Source organism: Nelumbo lutea, chromosome 3, assembly GCF_056320005.1.
Source record: "Nelumbo lutea isolate HS-2025 chromosome 3, American lotus-T2T, whole genome shotgun sequence".
Lineage (NCBI taxonomy): Eukaryota > Viridiplantae > Streptophyta > Magnoliopsida > Proteales > Nelumbonaceae > Nelumbo > Nelumbo lutea.
The window spans coordinates 114294095-114313440 of record NC_142686.1 but is presented as its reverse complement, the minus strand read 5'-3'; the positions used below and the strand labels follow the sequence as shown (position 1 = coordinate 114313440).

General features: G+C 37.6%; 1 protein-coding gene across 8 annotated transcripts in view; it reads left to right on the top strand.

Annotated features, from left to right (window-relative positions):
• The first annotated feature begins 1567 nt into the window (after positions 1–1567).
• LOC148867781 (Rab5-interacting family protein) overlaps positions 1568–19346 on the top strand; it is a 30358-nt gene continuing 12579 nt past the window's right edge. For 2 of the 8 annotated variants that reach the window (XM_088976982.1, XM_088976986.1), the window contains exons 1-3: positions 1588–1877; positions 1983–2045; positions 13859–13997. In XM_088976982.1, the coding sequence (XP_088833108.1) occupies positions 13882–13997 (116 nt within the window). In that variant the 5' untranslated portion in view covers positions 1588–1877; positions 1983–2045; positions 13859–13881. Of the gene's footprint in view, positions 1878–1982; positions 2046–13858; positions 13998–19346 lie in introns of all 8 variants that reach the window. The other 6 variants (XM_088976984.1, XM_088976988.1, XM_088976981.1 and 3 more) reach the window with 5 other exon arrangements.

Genomic DNA, 19346 nt, shown 5'->3' with positions numbered 1-19346 from the left:
AGTACAAAGGAGGTTTCAACAATTTAACTCATAAGTTATTTATTTAACTTTCGGGAAAAAGATTTAAACATACCCTTATACTTAAAAGCATTCCTTGGCTCAATTTTACACTGTCTCAAGTTAACGAAGGCTTTTGGTTTTCCATTCTTTCCCTCCCCTTCCTCTTCCTCCATCTTTATTTCTTTTTTTCTCTTTTATTCTATCTCATCCCTCCACCCCTTGAGGTGTCAATGAAAACAAAAGTAACTCATTGCCACATTTTTTTGTTCTCCCATCCACTGGTCCCTATTTTAATCAGAAAAGTGTTGCAATTGAAATTGCATAAAGTTAGAAAAAAGAGCAAGAATTATTGTTTTAAAGAGTAAAATATGATTTTTAGAATATTAAAACGGGTTCATGAAAGAATATAAGAAATGATTATATGTTTTAAGTCCAATGGATACAACACACAAAGTATATTTAAGTCTAGCGGTATTTATTGTTTAGTCAATCATAAGCTTTAGTACAAGAGGTAGTGACTTATAAATGGGGTTGTTGGTAAATAAAACCCAAAAACGTAATAAAAATCCTAGAGGTGGAATGAACTCTAAATTTTCTTCAAGGGAGTATTCTTGTTTTTTGTATTTTGAGGAGAAGGGAAAGTTGGTGGATAGAATTTTGGTTCCCATTGATCAAAAAGTTCATGTTCTTTCTTCAGATTTATATGGGGGTCAGGAAAACTCTATTTTCCTAGGTATAGGAGGAAAGTTGCCAATACTTAAATGTGACAAAAATATCCCTTTTAATAATGGATTTTTATGGTTAAAACGGTCATTGCCTTATTTATCTGAGAAATAAAATAACATAGATAAAAAATACTTACCTAGGTAAGTGTTTCCCCAAAAAACATTTATTTGAACAAATAACTTATGGAAAAGCAAATGGGGCATAAAAGCCTTTTGCTTCCTTTGAATTTTGAATGCAAATAATGTTGTTTTGAAAATTGAATTTTGAAAATCGTCAAATATCCATTTTAATCATATATATGAGAATTTTTTGTTTATATTTTTGGGGAATCATTTGAAAACAAATACTTGTAAAATTCTTATTTAAGAGATAAGAGATAAGAGGAAATAAACACACATTTTCCTATTAAAGTTGTAAGATTACTTTAAGAGACAAGAGTTATGAAGAAACAAACAAGCTCTAAAGTCTATTTTCTATGTTTTAAGGGTTACCTTAAGTTTTTTTAACTTTCCTATAACGGTATAGATCAATGTTTTTAAACCGCCATTGATCTGAATAGTCCATTCAGCCCGGGAGCCATCGTGTAGGCAACGGGTTCTATTTTACCCCAAACTTGGTCCCCTGCAAAAACGTTAAATTGATCAATTATTCGCTGACCAAGGTGGTCAAATAACCGACCCGGTTTGATCTGTTCAAAGATTTTGACTTTTTTTTTTTTTATATTTTATTTATCTTTATTGAAATGGGCCATTCATTCGAATCGAAACGATCAAATAATCGACCTACGGTTTCGATTCCAGGTCGGTTTTTAAAACCTTGTATAGATTAGATAGATAAGCTCGTCCTAATTTATTCTAAATTGAAATTTTAAATGACAATATAAAATTTAAATGACAAAAATATCCCATTCACTCTCATATTTTCGATCTGTTCGTTGGAAAACATAGTTTTCTTCTACCGTACTCACCATCCCCCTCTGTAAATCTGTTCACAGTGTTTACCGCCAGCATCCAACATTCCTAGTGTTCGCAGTGCTCCTCGGAAGAGGCTGAACGTTGTTCGCCCTAGTTGTTCCAAGTCAAGAGATAAGATCTTCAGTAGCAACTGTGCACAGTTTCACATCGCTGAGAAGGGAGCCAAACACAAACAAGGTAAGATTTCTATCGAGAGGAATGTAGGGCCTAGAGCATGTTCCTTCTCTACTCTGGAGATTTCTTTATTTCTTACGTTTGTTCTACCTCTCTACTGTGTTTGAGGATTCAGAGGCTGATCTCTCTCTTCTAATTTGGGGATTCTAAGAAGTAATTGATCTAAATAAAGTAAGTGCCTTTTTGCTCTTTGAATTCATTTCTGTTCATCATTATGTATTGAATTGATGTAAAGCAATATTGGAGGACGGTTTTCCCGAGAAAATTTTCATATCGGGAAGTTGAAACATTGAGGTGGTGTTGGTTTTTATATATTTTGGGCTATCGCGTTGAAAGTCGAATTCTTGTGAAAGAGAAAACTATGACCGGTGCCAGATTATACAATGTTGTTTTTTTTTTTCTATAATTAAGTTAGGAAAAGGATGCTCATCTTCCTTTTTCTTTGATTTATTCTGAAGACATTGAGAATGGTGCCGTGAAACCTATAGATTTTTCTGATATCTGATTATTTTCAGGCCTTCGATATTTTAATTTTTTAGCAGATTTTATCTGTTTAGTTTTAAATTACCTTGAATTTTTCAGGCCTACCTGTTACAAGTATGAATCTTTCAGTAATCTAGGCATAATTAACAAAACCTTAGTTCCCAGTCCTACTCACCAACGAAAAGAAGAAAGAAACAAGGTGTTATTGTTCAAGTCCTGGGAACCTTTTTAGCAGTAGACTGATAATGGGATGGTGCTTCAAGTCATTTATGGGAATTGATTTAAATGATTAGGTGGAAATTTAATTTATACGTGGAATCAGACTGTGAGACTGGTGTGTTTCTTATGTCTCTGTATTTGAAATGTAGAATACTGACCACTGAAGATGGAGCTACTTTCACTATAAATTTCTCCTCAGTTTCACTTGTTGCCTTTTCTTTTAATAGGTTCTACCATCCTCTGTTTTATACGAGAAACCGTTTTATTTATGCTCGAAACAAGTTTTGACCATGTGAAACATAATTATTGACTTGATGGATATTATTATCTGAATTGTGAGTCTCAAAGCGGTTAGTTCCATTCAGTTGATTGTATCTTTCTTTGAAATTGGACTTGAGGTTTAACTGTTGATACTTGAGTTAGTCAAAGTTACAACTGTAGTAATCTTCTATCTTTGGTCGATGGTTTGTTTTTGGCTTTCCAGACGTTCTCTTGATCCTGACCCCTAGCATCTAAGCCACCCAAACGATCTACAGAGATCTCAACAATAGCCAGAGATTAGAATTGAGAAGTCCATGTAGCCATATGATTTGATTGACAATCTGGTTGACCAAGTTATGGTGTTTGTGTTGGTGAGAATAGATGCCATTTGAAGGTTCAGAGAGGGTTATGGTGTGCAGGTGGTTGAGTGTCCAAGGTTGATCAGTTCTGTGGTGTGGCAATGATGATTGTTCTATCTATTAGCCATATCATAGTATGGTTATTATGTTTGCAAACTCTCAGCTTCTACAGTGGGGTGGAGACAGTAATAAGGCATCTGGTTATGTGATTCCAGCCCAATGAAGGGTGTTAACAATTGATGGTTGTGTGATTCCATCCCAGTGGATGATGTTACAGTTGTGATAAGGTTTTGACATGCTTTTCTTGGTTTTGTTGGTGGCTTTTATAATTCTCTATCCGTAAGAGATAGAAGAGAAACCCATATATCTCTTTTCCTTTCATTTTCGTTAATCACTAAAGTTGCTTTTTTGTGTGGGAAGTGATAATCTAGACTGAGCAACAGTGTGTCCTAGTCTACTGTCTCCACGAAGACTTTCGGGAAGTGATAATCTAGACTTAGCAATAGTTGTTCTCTTTGTGGCGAAGATGACATTACTACACTAATGCCCTTCTAAAAATTTACTTGTTTCTTACTCTGACAACTAATTCGCTTCTGTGTGTTGTTGTAGTTGCTCCAATTTGTTATGCTCACTTAGCAGCAACATAGATGCCCTAATTTATAAAGTCCAATGGTATGTTAGATAGCAGACACATCATCAAGTCATGGTGGGATAACATCTTCTAGAGCTGTTCCTGTAGTAGAATTGCCTTGCATGATAACATGAGCGCTCCCATACTCTTTTGCTAGATTGAGGCATAATCTGGGCTATTTTGTTAGCATGATACAAACAGAAAGATTCTTTCTACATAGTTCCTGCCTTCCTGGCCACCTAAATTGTGTTTTATGTTGTAGCAAGGGATTATTAATACCCGGAAAAATGCTTTGTACATGGTTGTTGGCCACTTATATGTGAATGTGACCGCTTGCAAATCCAAAGTAGTTTGCTTATTTATTAACAATGTGCTGTCTTTCTGTGTTTGTCGTTCACTGACATTGGAAGTGAATAGCTAATCTACTCTCTAATTATTAAAATTTTTAAGTTCCATTTGTTAATTTACACAGCCAATTGGAAGGACCAAAAACCATCTTGATGCTCACCCCCATTACCCAAATTGGTTTTGTGAATGGCTACTTTTGTTAAATATAGGGGTGTTTTGCTCAATTAGTTATATAGGGGCATTTTGGTCAGTTCAGTGTTCATTGGGCCCATTTGGCTTCTATGGTGTTGGTTGTTGTACCTTGTATGCTGATTGTGGTCTATTTGTCATTGTAGAGGTATTATGGTCAATTTGTTGATAGAAGTGTATTTTGGTCATTTTTGTAGGGTCCACAATTATGACTAAAACATTGACAAATAGAAATGTTGTATTCTTTTGATTGGAAACAGTAACTTAGATTAATTCTGTAAGAAAACTTAGTACGAACTGTCACCTTCAAAAACAAGGTGACCCCTCATCAAATTACAAACGAGCCCAAAAAAGGTTCTGCCTACTAACTCCTTGCTTTTCCAAAGTATCAGCCATTGCATTGGCTGATCTCCTAGTCCATTTAAACCTGACTTCAAGCTCCCTTGTTAGTTGCATAATCTCCCTTACAGGTTGTCTAAGGGACCAGACACCTAAGTTGTTTGTTTGCATCCAACCTATTACCAGTTTTGAATCTCCCTCCACTTCCAGTTGCTAAAAACCCAGCTATTTAGCCACCTTGAACTCTTGTAGGAGTGCCAGAACTGCTCCTCTAAGAGAGTACCCCAATCTTATTGGGCTAGAAGAAAGGGTCAGGACTTTTCCTTCCCTATCTCTAAAAACACTCCCAATTCCAGAGGGGCCTGGATTACCTACAGAACTGCCATCAAAGTTTAGCTTAACAGCCTTAGATAATGGGGGCGACCAGTCCTCTTGGATAGCTAAAGAGGGGCAGGAAGAAGCTGCTACTGTGTTCCACCCTCTAATTAAGTCATCTACAGAGAAGTCCTTGAACAGGTCCAACAATTTCAACCAATGTATAACCTTGATGGCGATCCCTTCTATGACTTCATGTGCTGATTTTTCTTTCCATTGAAAGACTCTGTTATTCCTCTCTTCCCACATTGCCTAAACAACTGCTGCCTTTGTTGCTTTCCACATTACTCTTCCTCTTTTCTTTGACTGTCAAAGAAAGCTAAATTCAAAATGATCCACCATGCTTGTAGGGGGAACCCATCTGCACCCAAAGAGAGAGGAAAACCAATCCCAAATAAGAGTAACAGAAGGACAAGAGATTAGTAGATGATTTACTGTCTCACCACTCTTAAGGTGAAGGCTACAAACATGAGGGGATAAGAACCAATTCTTTTTTTTTTTTTTTTCCTTTCTGAAGCAAGTCCAAAGTGTTGATTTTTTGGAGAACCACTTCCCAACAAAAATCCCTCACCTTTGGAGGTACAGGAGCACTCCACACTTTTACAAGAAAAGAGTAGACTAAATTGGAAGTGTGCACTAAAGCATTGAAGAAAGAAGGGCAAGAAAAACAACCAGAGGACTCTTCAGACCAAATTCTATTATCAGGACAAGACTAATCCAAAAACACCGAATTTAGAAGAGAGAAAAGATCATCTGCCAACCCTATTTCTGATTCCCTCAACCCTCTGCTAAACCCTAAATCCCACGACTCTCCAGAAACACGAAAGGTAGAGATGACTTTAAATTTGTTCAAGGACAGGGAGCAGAGGGCCGGGAACCTATCCTTAAGAGGCTGATCTCCAACCCAAACATCCTCCCAAAAAATGACCTTATTACCTGAACAAGCATTATACCTGATGAAAGGAGAAAAGGCGGGCATGATACCAACAATGTCTTTCCACGGAGAAGAACGAGAAGCCCTTGGGTTGAGACCAATATTCCATCCATTTGCTGCCAATCCATGTATGCTTTCTATCACTCTATGCCACAAACTTTCTTGCTCCTTGGGAAACCTCCACAACCACTTACTTAAGAGTGCTATGTTTCTTAAACGAATATTTCCAATCCGTAAACCCCCTTTGTCTTTTGTCCTAACTCCATATCTCAGCCTCTCCACCTCACTCATCTTCTTCTTTCTTTTTTTTTTGACGACTCTAACTTCTTATTTAAAGAATCAATTCTTTTCCTTTCTCCAGCCTCTCTCTTCTGTTGTTTTTTCCTTTTGTGTTTTTGACTCTCAACCCACTCTTTTTTTCTTTGTTTTCCTTCTCCAAACACATCAGATTTGGACTGCTACCTTCCTCCTCCAAACCCACTTTGGACTGTATTTCTACCTGAACCAACTGATCAAAGAGCTGCATTATTAGCTCCCAGATTCTCTCCCCTTCCTCCTTTGAATCCTCTACAACTTCAGTATCTCCTAACACTTCTGTTGCCTCCAACGACACACTAGGATTGGCAGCTGCTGGACAAGAATAGGTCTCACCTGCAGGCTGGACAACAACCATAGAAGGAGGGTGGGGAGGATTAGCTGAAACACAACTAGCATTATCTAAGAATTGACAAACCATACCAGAACCCAGAAATGGAGTAGGACTGTCATGCAAAGGAGGCTGACTGGCTGACATTGAACAGGGCCGATGTTGGGGGAGTCCTCCTCCAATCTAATCTTCGAACCACTAGCAGGTGAAGGGGAGCTGTCTGCAGGTTTGCTTTCCGAGTGAGGAGAAACTGTAAAATCTCTACGATCACCCTGGTTTTGATTCTCATAAAGGGAAAGATCTTCTCTGCCTTTGAATGAGGTGTTTTCTCTTCTCAAGGGAGAACCTTTCAAACCGTCGTTCTTCTGAGGTTCCAAAGAAAGTTTGGTTGGGGTCAGCCATCAGCAAAGAGTTTTGAAGAGCAATCTTGTTCCTGAATCTGCATCCTCCAGAACTTTCCTTGTACTGCTTTTAACACTGCCTATACTAGACTAGCCATTGGACTCTTCATCTGATATCTTCTCTTCACAGCTTACCCAATCCGAGCCAAAATCACCATCTTCCTCTTTGTTTCTATCATACATCAAATTTTGACGTTCAGGGGTGGTTGAGTAGCAGACCAGCCTTGGCCTCCATGAAAACTTCTCCGCAGCAGAGACTCTTGGCTGAGAAAGAATCAAAACAGGTTGGATGGGGGACGATGATACACCCAAGATATCATCCCCTTTCTTTTTTGCCTTTTTCTAGTCATATGATGACTTAAAGAGGCACATGACCTCCTCTCTAAAGTGCCTGGTCCATTGCTACTTGTCCCACCTGGCCTATCCGATGGCCCACCTTGCAAACCCAACAACTTGTTCTGCTTCGTAAGCCCATTTATTACTTTACCTACAGTTAGCTTAAGCCCACTCTCTCCTTGGACTTTCGAATTGTCCCTTCTCTCTATTCAACCCCCTTGTCAGTCCTACCAATCCGAGAGCCTTGACAGTCTGGTTTTGCATTTAACAAACCTGTCACAACCTCTGCAAAGGTTCTTTTAAACTCTGAAACTTTGCCTTTGCTTGCACTCTTCCTATTTTCCTCTTCGGGTAATTCTTTCTTGTTGTTTCTCCTTAAGCTTTCCAATTCTGTGATAGTTTCAGCTAATTTGAAATGCACCAATCTCTGTGATCCACGTAGGTAGTCTTCTTCTACCTCCTCATCTTCCTTCCTCCTGGACTCCTTCCACAGAGCTGCTTCAATGGAGGTCAATAGCCACACTGAATAGAAAGCACTATCAGCATAAACCTCAATCTTCCTGGGAATTTCTTCAGGCTTTACTCCGCTTATTCTCATGGCTACTGATTGAAGATCTTTTAGAAACACTCCTTCCAGTTTAGCTTTGCACAGGGAGGCAATGGATTGAAATAATTCTAGCTTCCACATATGGAAGGGAAGGCCAGCAAGCCATATGGTTACCCCATCCTCCACTGAGAAGTCCTTCACATTTGAACTAGGAGACCACCACATCACTGTGGCTGCTCCAGTCTGCAACTGAAAGTTTGAAGCACTAACTACTGAGACATCCTCCAACAGATCTAAAAGTGTTTTACAGTCTTCATAAGGGGTGACCATTACTGGACCTTTTACCATCAGGTTCTTGAGTAAATCTGCTACTACAATCCTCCAATCTTCTGGTTTCTTTTTAACTTCAACCACCAACCTCTTGAAAACCATCTTGTCTCTTCCCAAGCCATTCACCAGAATGTTCCCAGAATTTGCTTCCTTCTCACTTAGGGATCCTCTTGTTTCTCCAGTAATCTGAACACCCTCAGTACCTTCCTTCATTTCTTTCAAGAAGTCTTGTAGAATGTCTTTTTACCTCTCTCCAAACCCTGCCGTTTCTACCTTGCAGATGAGTTGTTTCTTTCCTTCTCCAAAAAACTCAATCAGAGCAATGAATCTACCTTTTGTATTCCATCTTCTTTGTACTAGGTTCCTTTGATCTTGTTGTTCTTTAGAGCTCTTCCAGTCTGTATGTTTGCCTGATTGTAGTGCTCCTTCTTCACTTTTTTTTGATAGATTGCTCCTTCTTCACTTGTATGATCTTCAACATTACATTTCCTTTTACTTTAAACTTCTCAAAGAAAAAGTTTTTAGCTTCAGCCTTCAGAAATCTTCTCCAGGTTGCTTTCTGCGTAAACTCCATTTTCCTCAAGAAATCTCCCTCGCAGCATCCCCCTATACAAATAGAAATGCTGTATTGGTAGTAATAATTGTTTATAAGCATTGATTCATGGTTTTGTGATGAAATATGCTACATAAAATCACGAGGGCAATATTGAAATTTAATTGAAAGTAAGGACTTTTCTTACTAATGTTACCAAATCCATAAGTCTCCTTTTTAAAAATAAGGAGAATTGATAAATGATGCTCACCAAACACCAAAAATTGACTTTTAAACAGAACTTTTTAAATCGGACCTTTTAGGAAGTCCAATAAGTTACCTAATCACAACCCCAAACACAGCCTTAGTTCTCTTTGAGGTTTTATTTTTGATAAGCCATTTCTCTTTTTTAGGTTGAAAATCTTTTTGTAAACATCAAAAGAATAGCGGTTTAATTTTACTTTACCTCTTCTCTTGTCTTTAAATTAATGAAATGATACTTTACCTCTTCTCAGAAAAAAAAGACACATCAGATACTAGTTGGTCTCACCTTGGTGAGAGATCTGACTGGAACCTTTTACTTATGTGTATTATGTTATGAGGACAAGCCACTATGTTCCTCTATATATGAAATCATATCATTCTTTTCTTAGTCTCTGGTGTCCATATCCAATTGAGGGCTTCATTTAAAGAAAAAGGTTGGGAGTTTGCTATGCTAGACTGCAGGATTCTAAAGTACTTTGGATGACAATCAGAGAAGAAGAGTTAAGCTACTTTGTAACTTACCAAGGAAACAATGCAAGCCAAACTTAGGATTTGGATATAAGTTGACCCTAGCAAAAATGGTTACCAGTTCATCCATTTCAATTGAACAATAAACAACCTCATTAATCTACTAACAATTTCTGACTTTTGAGGTGGGAAAAATTTCTGAGATTGAGATAGTTTCACTACCTAATAAACATGAATTTGCTAAGAATCTTTACCAACCCTGGACATTATACTGCAAGTACCAATTAAAAGCAACAAAATGTGAATGGTCCATTAACATTTAAGGAAACAACAAAAATAATGGGGAAACATGGATCACCGGACTGAAATATATCAAATCAACAACAAAAAATGTTCAGGATCTCCAAAAATCAACAGTGAAATGGAAATAAAACCAGTCCTGTTGATAAACCAGAAATACCCCTGTTAAACAGGTCAAAGCTGGTTTTTTGAGAAGACAAGATCGAATAACCCTTCCGAGTTTTCTTCGTGCCTGTGGATGGATGAAACCTGTTCCTTTACTCATTTTGCTTGGATTCTGAGGAAGTGGAAGAGGAAATCAGAGATGGTGGCTTGAAAGGAACACTGATTTGGAGAGAAGAGAGATCGTGGGTGGTGGAGAAGATAGAACTGCAGCCAAAAAACGCCACTATCCACACTAGAAGGTGCTGTTTCTCTGCAAACAGAGGAAATGGAGGTGGGGAGAGCTGAAGAGTTGATTGTATTCAAGCATTAAACCCTACTCTAAGTGATGACCCAATTATCACCCTCAACCAACCCACCCTTAGCCCTTCTCTATGACCTAAATGGATTTCTTGACCGACTTGCCTGTTAAATTGTTGGGAATGGATGGGTTGCAAGTGGCTGAGTTGGATGGATCAAAAGTTGCCACCCCTGGCCTTGGATGGACAACAAAAAGCTGCCAAACAATCCAATGAATCCACTCTCACCTTCGTTCTTTCCTCAGCTTCTACCAGTTAGTATGATTTTAGGAAATTCTTCACCCAAATTACCCCAAAGAATGTATATAGCTCTTTCAATCATTGACCGATTTTCCATCCAAGTCTATAGCTACCTTTTGTCATGATGGTGCAATAACACTAGCTAGGCACATCTCTGTTTCTAATAGCCACTCTGTGGGCTCCCACCCTCTCATTGCTGTCAGCTGGTTGGAAGTTCAAATCATTATGAACCATTTATATTTGCTCAATTAATGCAGCTCCGATGTTCATGGGACAAACTATTCTTGTATTTTTTTCTATATTATAGCATTACAGCAAAAACAAAGAAAAAAGGGAGAATGCACACCCAATTTCAGTTCCTTGGAGAAGAGCCACCGGGAGGGAAGTTTCACTGGAAAATGTGCTGGTGTGGGAGAGGAGTGGCAGCCATTGACTGAAATGGGCCTTCAAAATGCAAGAGAGAAGAAAAATAAGGTTATTTGAAGAGTTATGGGCAAAATTGCGTTTTCCAAAACAAGGGGAATTGGAGGGAGAACTTGACAGAAGCATACCTGATAAAAATGGCAGAGATATTTTTTCAAATCTTCTCTAGTTTTATGTTAAGCAGAGACAGATAGATAGCCTTTGGTTATCATGTGATCTGTATGGATCTGCTACCAGCACCATGTGCATTGCCAGAGGGAGAGGGAGAAAGAGCAAGAGAGAAATATTTGGTTCCCTGGGTAATCTACGAATTACTTTAACCTCCCTGTGTTTTAGTCCCTGCAAAAACCTCCCTACCTTTCAAATAAATTTATAAACACACCCCTTCCGTTAAATCTCCTGCAATGAAAGTCTAAAATGATGGCAATACCCTTAAGGCAAAAACTTTGCCATACAGGTGCAGGCTCTAATTCTCAACCTGACAGCTCATTCAGATGGATCCCTAGATCTGAAATGCTTTGGAAGATTCATTAACTAAGGGTAACACAGAAAAGCTTCTACGGGTAATGCCTGGAATGGGGAGTAACTTGTAATCTTTATCTAACTATCCTTTGCAGCCTTTGGGTTATTGGTTCATGCTGTCTAGCTTTGTGGGTAGTATAGTTTTTTTTTGGATGACATCCTTATCTAACCATCCTCATCTAACTTGTCATCCTTTTCTAAACTATTCTTTGCAGCCTTTGGGTTATTGTATTGGTTCATGCTGTCTAGATTTTTTTTTATTTTTATCAATAACACTTTCATTAATTCATCAGTATAAAATTTACAAGTGGAAGACAAACACACTTATCTTCCAAGAGTCACAAAGAACTTCAAGAAAAGAAAGAAGAAAATACAAAGATACAATGAAATCAACGCTGTTAATTATATAAGAAAAAAGTATTTTAAATCCATTAATTTCAGTAGTTTCAAAAATAACGCATTAATATAGTACCAAATTAATAGAACAATTTCATATCTTTTTCTTGATAGGTAATGAAAAGTATCATTAAAAACAATTTCATATGAAATTCAATGTTGTCAAACCTCCAACCAACCATTGACTAGTCAGCCAAGGGTTGGACCAGCTGCATCCTTAACTAGTTGGTTGATGCTCATGATGCAGTCACCTTGAACAACTAAGCACCAATTAGGTCAACTAGTAGATTAACAATTCAACTGCTGAGTCATTTTAAATCTTTATTTCTTTATTTATATCCCTAATTAAAACCTTAAAACAAGGGATAAATGATACATAGATAGAGAATGGAGTGTATCAAAAGATTTAAAACACATGCTAATAAGTTGCACCCATAGAAAAACCAGCAGCAATCCCAAGATTTATAATTATACAGATGCCCCAGAAAACTTGCATACAAGAACACAGGTTGCCACCATAGCCAAAGTTGAAGTTTCCTCTAAAAAACTATCCAACTGAACTCTTATTTTGAAAAAGCATTGAACCAACTGCAAGGTGCCAACCAGCTGGTTGGTAAGGTCTCCTGCTGGTCGTAGTGGAGACTTGGGATCGAGTCCCACCTACGCCTGGGTTGGGGGGGTTATGGGTTGAGGGATGGGCTAAGTTGTGTAGCCCTTCAACAGAAATTAAAAAAAAGGCATTGAACCAACACCACATCCTCAGCAAAAGAAAACACAGTGCTATCTAATCAATCTGGACTGGACCCTCTTCGAACACAAAGTAATGCCATCAATTCTTGCCCCTTCCACCCCTAATTCTACATTTCATCTTCTCTTCAAACCTCAGAATATCCTAGGGGGATCCCTTCCCAATCTCCCTCCAACCCCTGCTGGTCTTCCCATCTCGAGCTACATGACTCAAAACCTTCAGTTAGTGATTTAAAAGGCGTGCCTGAGGCGCACAAGCGAGGCACATTTTAGGGTATGCGCCTCACCTAGGTCCTAGGTGCAGCCCTTTCAAAAGGTGCACGCCTGGTGCGGCTCAGCCCCGGCGTGCGCCTTTTGAAAATTCGACGCTGTTTTGGCATTTTTTGAATTTTCTGACATTTTTTTTAATTTTTAGCCTCTTTTTTGTATTTTTGTGCCTTGCTTCAAAAAGGCAAGCGCCTCGCCTTGCGCCTTGCGCCTCAGGCACAAATTGACCCCTGTGCCTTTTTTGTGCCTTGCGCTTTTAAAACACTGCCTTCAGTACCCCACTCTAAAGACACTAAGATGTCCACCACAAAATTTTCATGGTTCCTCCTAGCATCCATGACACTTTCATCAAGTCAAACTCTTGTATCTTCTTCTTCCTTCCTAGAAAAGGTGGCTGTGGCAAAGCTTTCTCCACCCAAGAAAAACTGAGTGAGTTGGACACTTCAACTATTCCGACTTCTTCTTCAAAAAAATCCCGACTTACTACTTGATCCACTGGGAAATCTTATCTATCCAATGCACCTAATCTTATGTGGGATGTATGTATCATTTAGGCCCCATTTGGTTTGCAGGAATAGGGGTTTGGAATCAGAATCAAAATGGGCTATTCCGATTCCAACTGTTTGGTTGGGCGGAAACGGAATCCTGTTCACATTCCTGGTGGAATGACATTCCCTCATTTGAGGGAATCGCCATTCCCTCCCCCTCCCTTGGGAATGAAATCCCATTCCTGGTGATTCCAATTTTCATTCCCGTTCCTGTCTGAACCAAACAGATTATGGGAATAGACCATTCTGATTCCGTCTGTGAACCAAACGGACCCTTAATCATCTTTTGTGTACCGTAAATACCATTTTTTAAAGACTTTGGCTATGGTTTCACTTGATCCAAATTAGTTAATATTTAATTCATATGAGTGTTTAATTAATTATTTATTTATTTACTAATATTAACTGGTTTTCTTAGATCTACACAGATAAGCAGAAGTAATGGCAGGGCATGAAGATTCAGGGGCTTCCAAGAAAAAAACTACTGATTCTTCAAATGATTTACCAACCTTCAATGCTGAGAACTTGCAAAATAACATGAAAATAATCTACTATAGGTTTGTACTTATGCATCAATATGTGTTAATGCCTTTCTCATTGCTATTACTTTTACCACTCAAATAAAAGGCCTAATTGTCTTTTACATGAATGTCCTATCTCTGCTTCATGAGAAGGTATTTTCAAAGGTGGAAGTCATTGAATCATCTATTACATGAGAGTTTGAGCAATATTGTAATATTACTAGTTGCAAATTTGGGTATCACATCTGGACTTTGCAGGATATGGTAACTTTCTATTGCAATAATCATGTTTGAGTAGCAATGCTACAATCACATGCCTTACTCTACCTATCTTTGAAATATTACATTTAATATTTCTGTTTGTTTGGTTTCTATTATGTTTACTCTATTGTTTTATTGAATTTGGTTGCTAATGAGATTTCATTAGTAGGGGATAGAAATGATGCACGGGTTGACCCAAGAACTATGCTTAATTATTTGTTTAATTGTTTTTTTTTTTCAAAATGGACAATTAATTAAGAGCGTTGGTGGATTTCCTTCGAATGCTATGGGGAGATAGTACTTGTTTGCACTAGCCTGTGGAAGAGAGGCTAGATTATCCTTGTTAACATTAACCTGGTTTTTTTTTTGGGGGGGGGGTGGAGCATCTCCTAGTTGAAGGGGACTCTTAGGTGGTAACAAGGTGGCTCCTAAACTTGGATACCACCATTTGGGGCTACAAAGATCTCATAAAAAAAGTAAAGTGGTTAACTAGCAATATGAGAGTTGAGGTAAAATGGGTTAGTAGGTCTACTAATTCTTTGGCTGATGCTTTAGCCAAACAGGGGGTTTCTAGGGAAGATCTTTTTTGTGCTTTTATGTAAGTTGTTATTAATTTGGAAATCTGTACTTAACTAGCCCGAAGAGGTTGCAACTCGTACCTTTCCTTGGGGACTTTGTACTATTGTCTATTGCTGATTAATAAAATTATTTCAATTATCAAAAAAAAAATTAACCTGTTTTTTTCTAGAGAATAGAGACTTAAATTAGTGAAAAATCAACCCTTGCAAACCTTCCCACTTACTTCCTTTCCACCTTTAAGATCCCGGTGAAAATAGCTAGGAAATTGGAAAAGATTATGAGGGACTTTTTGTGGGAGCCAGGTGAAGAAAAGAAAGATCATTTAGTGAAATGGGAGCAAGTTTGTTACCCTAAGGACCAGGGTGGATTAGGTATAGGGAACCTAATAAAGAGAAACAAGGCCCTCCTAGGGAAATGGCTATGGAGATTCCCTTGTGAGGAAGAAAGGTTGTGGCACAGGGTCATTAAAAGTTACATGGTGATGCAGATAACGGTTGGGATGCAAAATTAGCCCCCAATGTAGCTCCATCCTCTCCTTTTTAGGCAATCTTTGAGGCATATCCAACTTTTCTTCAATTTATCAGGTTTGATGTTGGTTGTGGGAACAAAGCTTTATTCTGGGAAGACCTTTGGGTTGGGGATGTGTCTCTTATGTTCAATTTCCCAGACCTCTACTCTTTATCAAACTATAAAAACAAACCTATTGTTAGGTTTGGTGTGCTTTCAGAATCAGGGATCTCTTGGGATTTTGGCTTTTGAAGAGGGTTGAGGGAAAATGAGTGTGAGTCTCTAGTGCTGTTGATTTCAACACTTGAGAGAAATTTTCCTATGCATCTTTCTTTGGTTTGCTCACTCATATTAACCCTATGGGGGTGAACTTCACAGTGAGAGAAATTTGGACTAAACCGATCCCTCCAAAAGTACAAGTTTATTGTTGGGAAGTGTTCCTAGGGAAGGTAAACACTTGTGATGTGCTACAGAAAAAGAGGCCAAACAATTGCCTCTCTCCTCATGTGTGTGTCCTTTGTTTGGGATGTGGTGAAATTCTAACCCACTTGCTATTATCCTGCTCTTTTGCTTCTGGTATTTAGAATGTTGTTTGTTCTCTCTTTGGATGCAGATGGGCTCCCCCATAGGATGTGGTAAATCTATTCAGCCCCTCTTTCCTCTATCAATGGAAGAAAAGGGGAAAATGTATATGGAAGGCAGAGAGAGCAGCTACGGTATGGACTATTTGGGGGGAAAGAAACCTAAGAATCTTTTCAGGAAAAAGCAAAACAATGGAGGAAGTTATTGAAGCCATAAAAATCAGAACTGCACATTGGGTGAAGACCATGGAGATTTTTAGAAACTACTCCACAAATGAGATTCTAAGGAATTGGGCTGAAATAGCACAAACAGATGTACTCAAAGTTCTTGTAAGCATGGAATGGAAGCCACCAGCACGGAACAAACTAAAATTGAATTTCTATGGGAGTTCTCTTGGCAACCCTGGGAAGGGCAGGCATAGGGGGTGTGTTTAGAAATTATCTGGGTGTGGTGGTGGCACTCTACTCTGGACCAATAGGTTATGGTGACTCAATATAGGCTGAATCTCTAGCCCTACTTCATGGTCTAAAGATGGCTGAGCAGATAGGAACAATAGACTTAGAAATTGAAGGAGACTCTCTATTGGTCATCTCTTGGGCCAAAAACATCACATCAGCACCTTGGAAGCTCAAGTTTATTTTCAGAGAAATTGACACACTTGCAAGGAAGTTCAACTCTTAGTTTGGTTGGGTTAAAAGGGATGCAAATGGGATGGCGGATACCCTAGCAAAACAAGGGGCAAATAGATCTTCATTGTACTGGGCAGAATTGTAACTGATTGCTAGACATTGCAATTTCCTATGCAATCTTTAGCTATTGTATCTTAATCTCTTTGTTATTAATGAATGTTTTTTACTGATAAAAAAAATATATATTAGCTTTGCTATGGGAAATGTTTAGATTTACCAATATTTAAATGGGATTAAATTAATGAAAACAAATTTCAAAAGCGCTTATAAAAAACAAATTTCAAACTTTGTGTTGTTTTATATTACTTTTACCTATTTCTTAAATTTATTAACTTTATTATTGTTAGATAATTTTGTATTAATTTTAAATAAATTTTGAATGGATACTAGTTTTTAATTTTTTTTATTACTTTTTATTAATTTATTTAATTTTACTATGTTTAATTAATTTTCATTATTTTCAAATGGAATGTAAATGGATTATAACTTTTATGATATTTTATTTGTAGTAATTAATTTTAAATTTTCTTACTGGATAGTTGTAAAATGTGATACTTTTCTTATATATATTTAATTAAAATTTGTTAATAGTTATACATTTTTGTTAATAATTGTAATTAAATAGAAATATATTAGTGAATTTTAAATTATAATTTTAAGTATAAAATGGAATTTAAATGGGTTATAATTATAATCAAATGTAATTTTATATTTCAAATTTTTATAATTTTATTATTGAGTAAAGTAAATAATATTTATTCTGAAATGTAATTTACTTGATTAATTAACTTAAAAATTAATTATCTTTTAAATGGAAGTAGGTTACTTAGCATTGATAAAAAAAGGTAGGTTATTTTGCCTAATAATCTACCATGGGTTATAAATTATAAGTAAATGGAATTTTTTATTTTATTATGAAGTAAATAATAATTATATTAAGCTAATTCAATGTAATTATGTTAATTATATTATAAATTATGACTTGATAGAATTTAATTTTTTGTGGAGGGGTTGGGAAGAGGATAAGAAAATTCACCTGGTTAATTGGGATCAGGTCTGTTTGCCTGTAAAAGGAGGGCTGGGAGTAAGAAAACTGAAGACTTTTAATTCTGCCCTCCTAAGTAAGTGGATTTGGAGTTTTGGCTCTGAAAGAGATGCACGGTGGAGATCTCTTTAGGTGCTAAATATGGTGTGGACTGGGGTAACTGGAAATCCTTGGACCCCCTTCAGACGTGGGGCTGTTCCCTGTGGAAGGGTATTATGAAAGGTTTCCCCTCTTTTTCAGAAGGTCTGGAATATAAAGTTGGAGATGGTAAGAGGCTGAAATTCTGGAAGGACCCCTGGTTCTTTAACAGCCTCCTTGCTGAGGTCATTCCTAACCTCTGTCAGTGTGCCTTCTGCCCATCAGTCCTTGACTCTTTTGAGTGGGTGGATGGTTGTGCTGTTTGGTGTCCCCTCTTTAGAAGGAACCTCCATGACTGGGAGCTGGAGCAGCTGCTGGAGTTATTACAGCTGTTGCAAAATCAGCATTTTTCTGTTAATATGGAAGATGAATAGAAGTGGAAGTGGAGTGGAGATGGTTGCTTCTCAGTCAAATCTATGGCTGAAAAACTAAGTCAAGGTTCTAATATGGGGTTCCCTAGTAAGCAGATTTGGGTTTCTACTAGTCCCTCTAAGGCAAATTTTCTTGTCTGGGTGCTGGATCTAGACAAATGTCTGTCAAAACTCAAAAACTACTTTGATTAGGTGCGGGGTTCAGATTCCTGATCTGAACTGTGGGTTGTGTGGCACTGTGGCTTCAAGAATCTGGTGATCATCTTTGCATCCATTGCCCCGTGTCTGCTAAGCTATGGGAGCACTTCATCAAGTCAGCCGGCATCAGCTGTGTTATGCCTTGGTCTGTCAAGGAGGTGCTGTGCAGTTGGAAGCTTTCTGGTCTGAGTAAAAAAGGGAAGCTAGTCTGGAAAACAATTCCTGCAGTTATCCTGGTCTCTGTGTGGTCTGAAAGGAACAGTCGTGCTTTCTGCAACAAAGCTAAAGCCCCTGAAGACCTGCTTAAGACTGCTGTCAACAGACTTGCTTCATGGTTATCTGTAATTTCAGACTTTAAAAACCAGAATGTATTTCAGTTTCTTGAATCTCACCCCATTTGGACTTTGTAAAATAGTGGTCTTCCTGGTGTTTTTCCACTAGGTTGCTGTTGTATTGTATCTTCTCTCATCAATAAAATTCTACATTACCTTTTAAAAAAAATTATAACTAAATATAAATATATCTAATGGATTTAAAATTATAATTAAATTGTAATAGATATAGATATAGATATAGATAGAGTTAATGAATTTTAAGAAATCTAATGGAATAAATGAGAGGAGAGAGAATTAGTGGCATGAGTTATTGCAGGAGAAAGAGTTTATGGCATGATTAATGAGTAGAGATAATTGGAGGAGTTTATGAGAAAGAGCAGAGAAAGTTAATGATGAATTAACGAGGAGAAATAATGGGAAAAGTCTTAAAGTTGATTGGTTACTTGAGTTATTTTGTTCAATTTTAAAAATAGAAAAATTCAAAAAACCAGAAAAGGCATGGACATCCTTGTGCTTCAAGTTGTAATGGTATTTGTTACTTTTCATGTCACCTATATTATTTTTATTTGGAAAGTTTGTATGTTATTGTATTTGAAGTTGTGTTGGGCATCTTATAGTTTTTCTTTCTTAGCATCTTTCAACATGCCATTATTCACCTTTAGTGACGTTACATCTACATT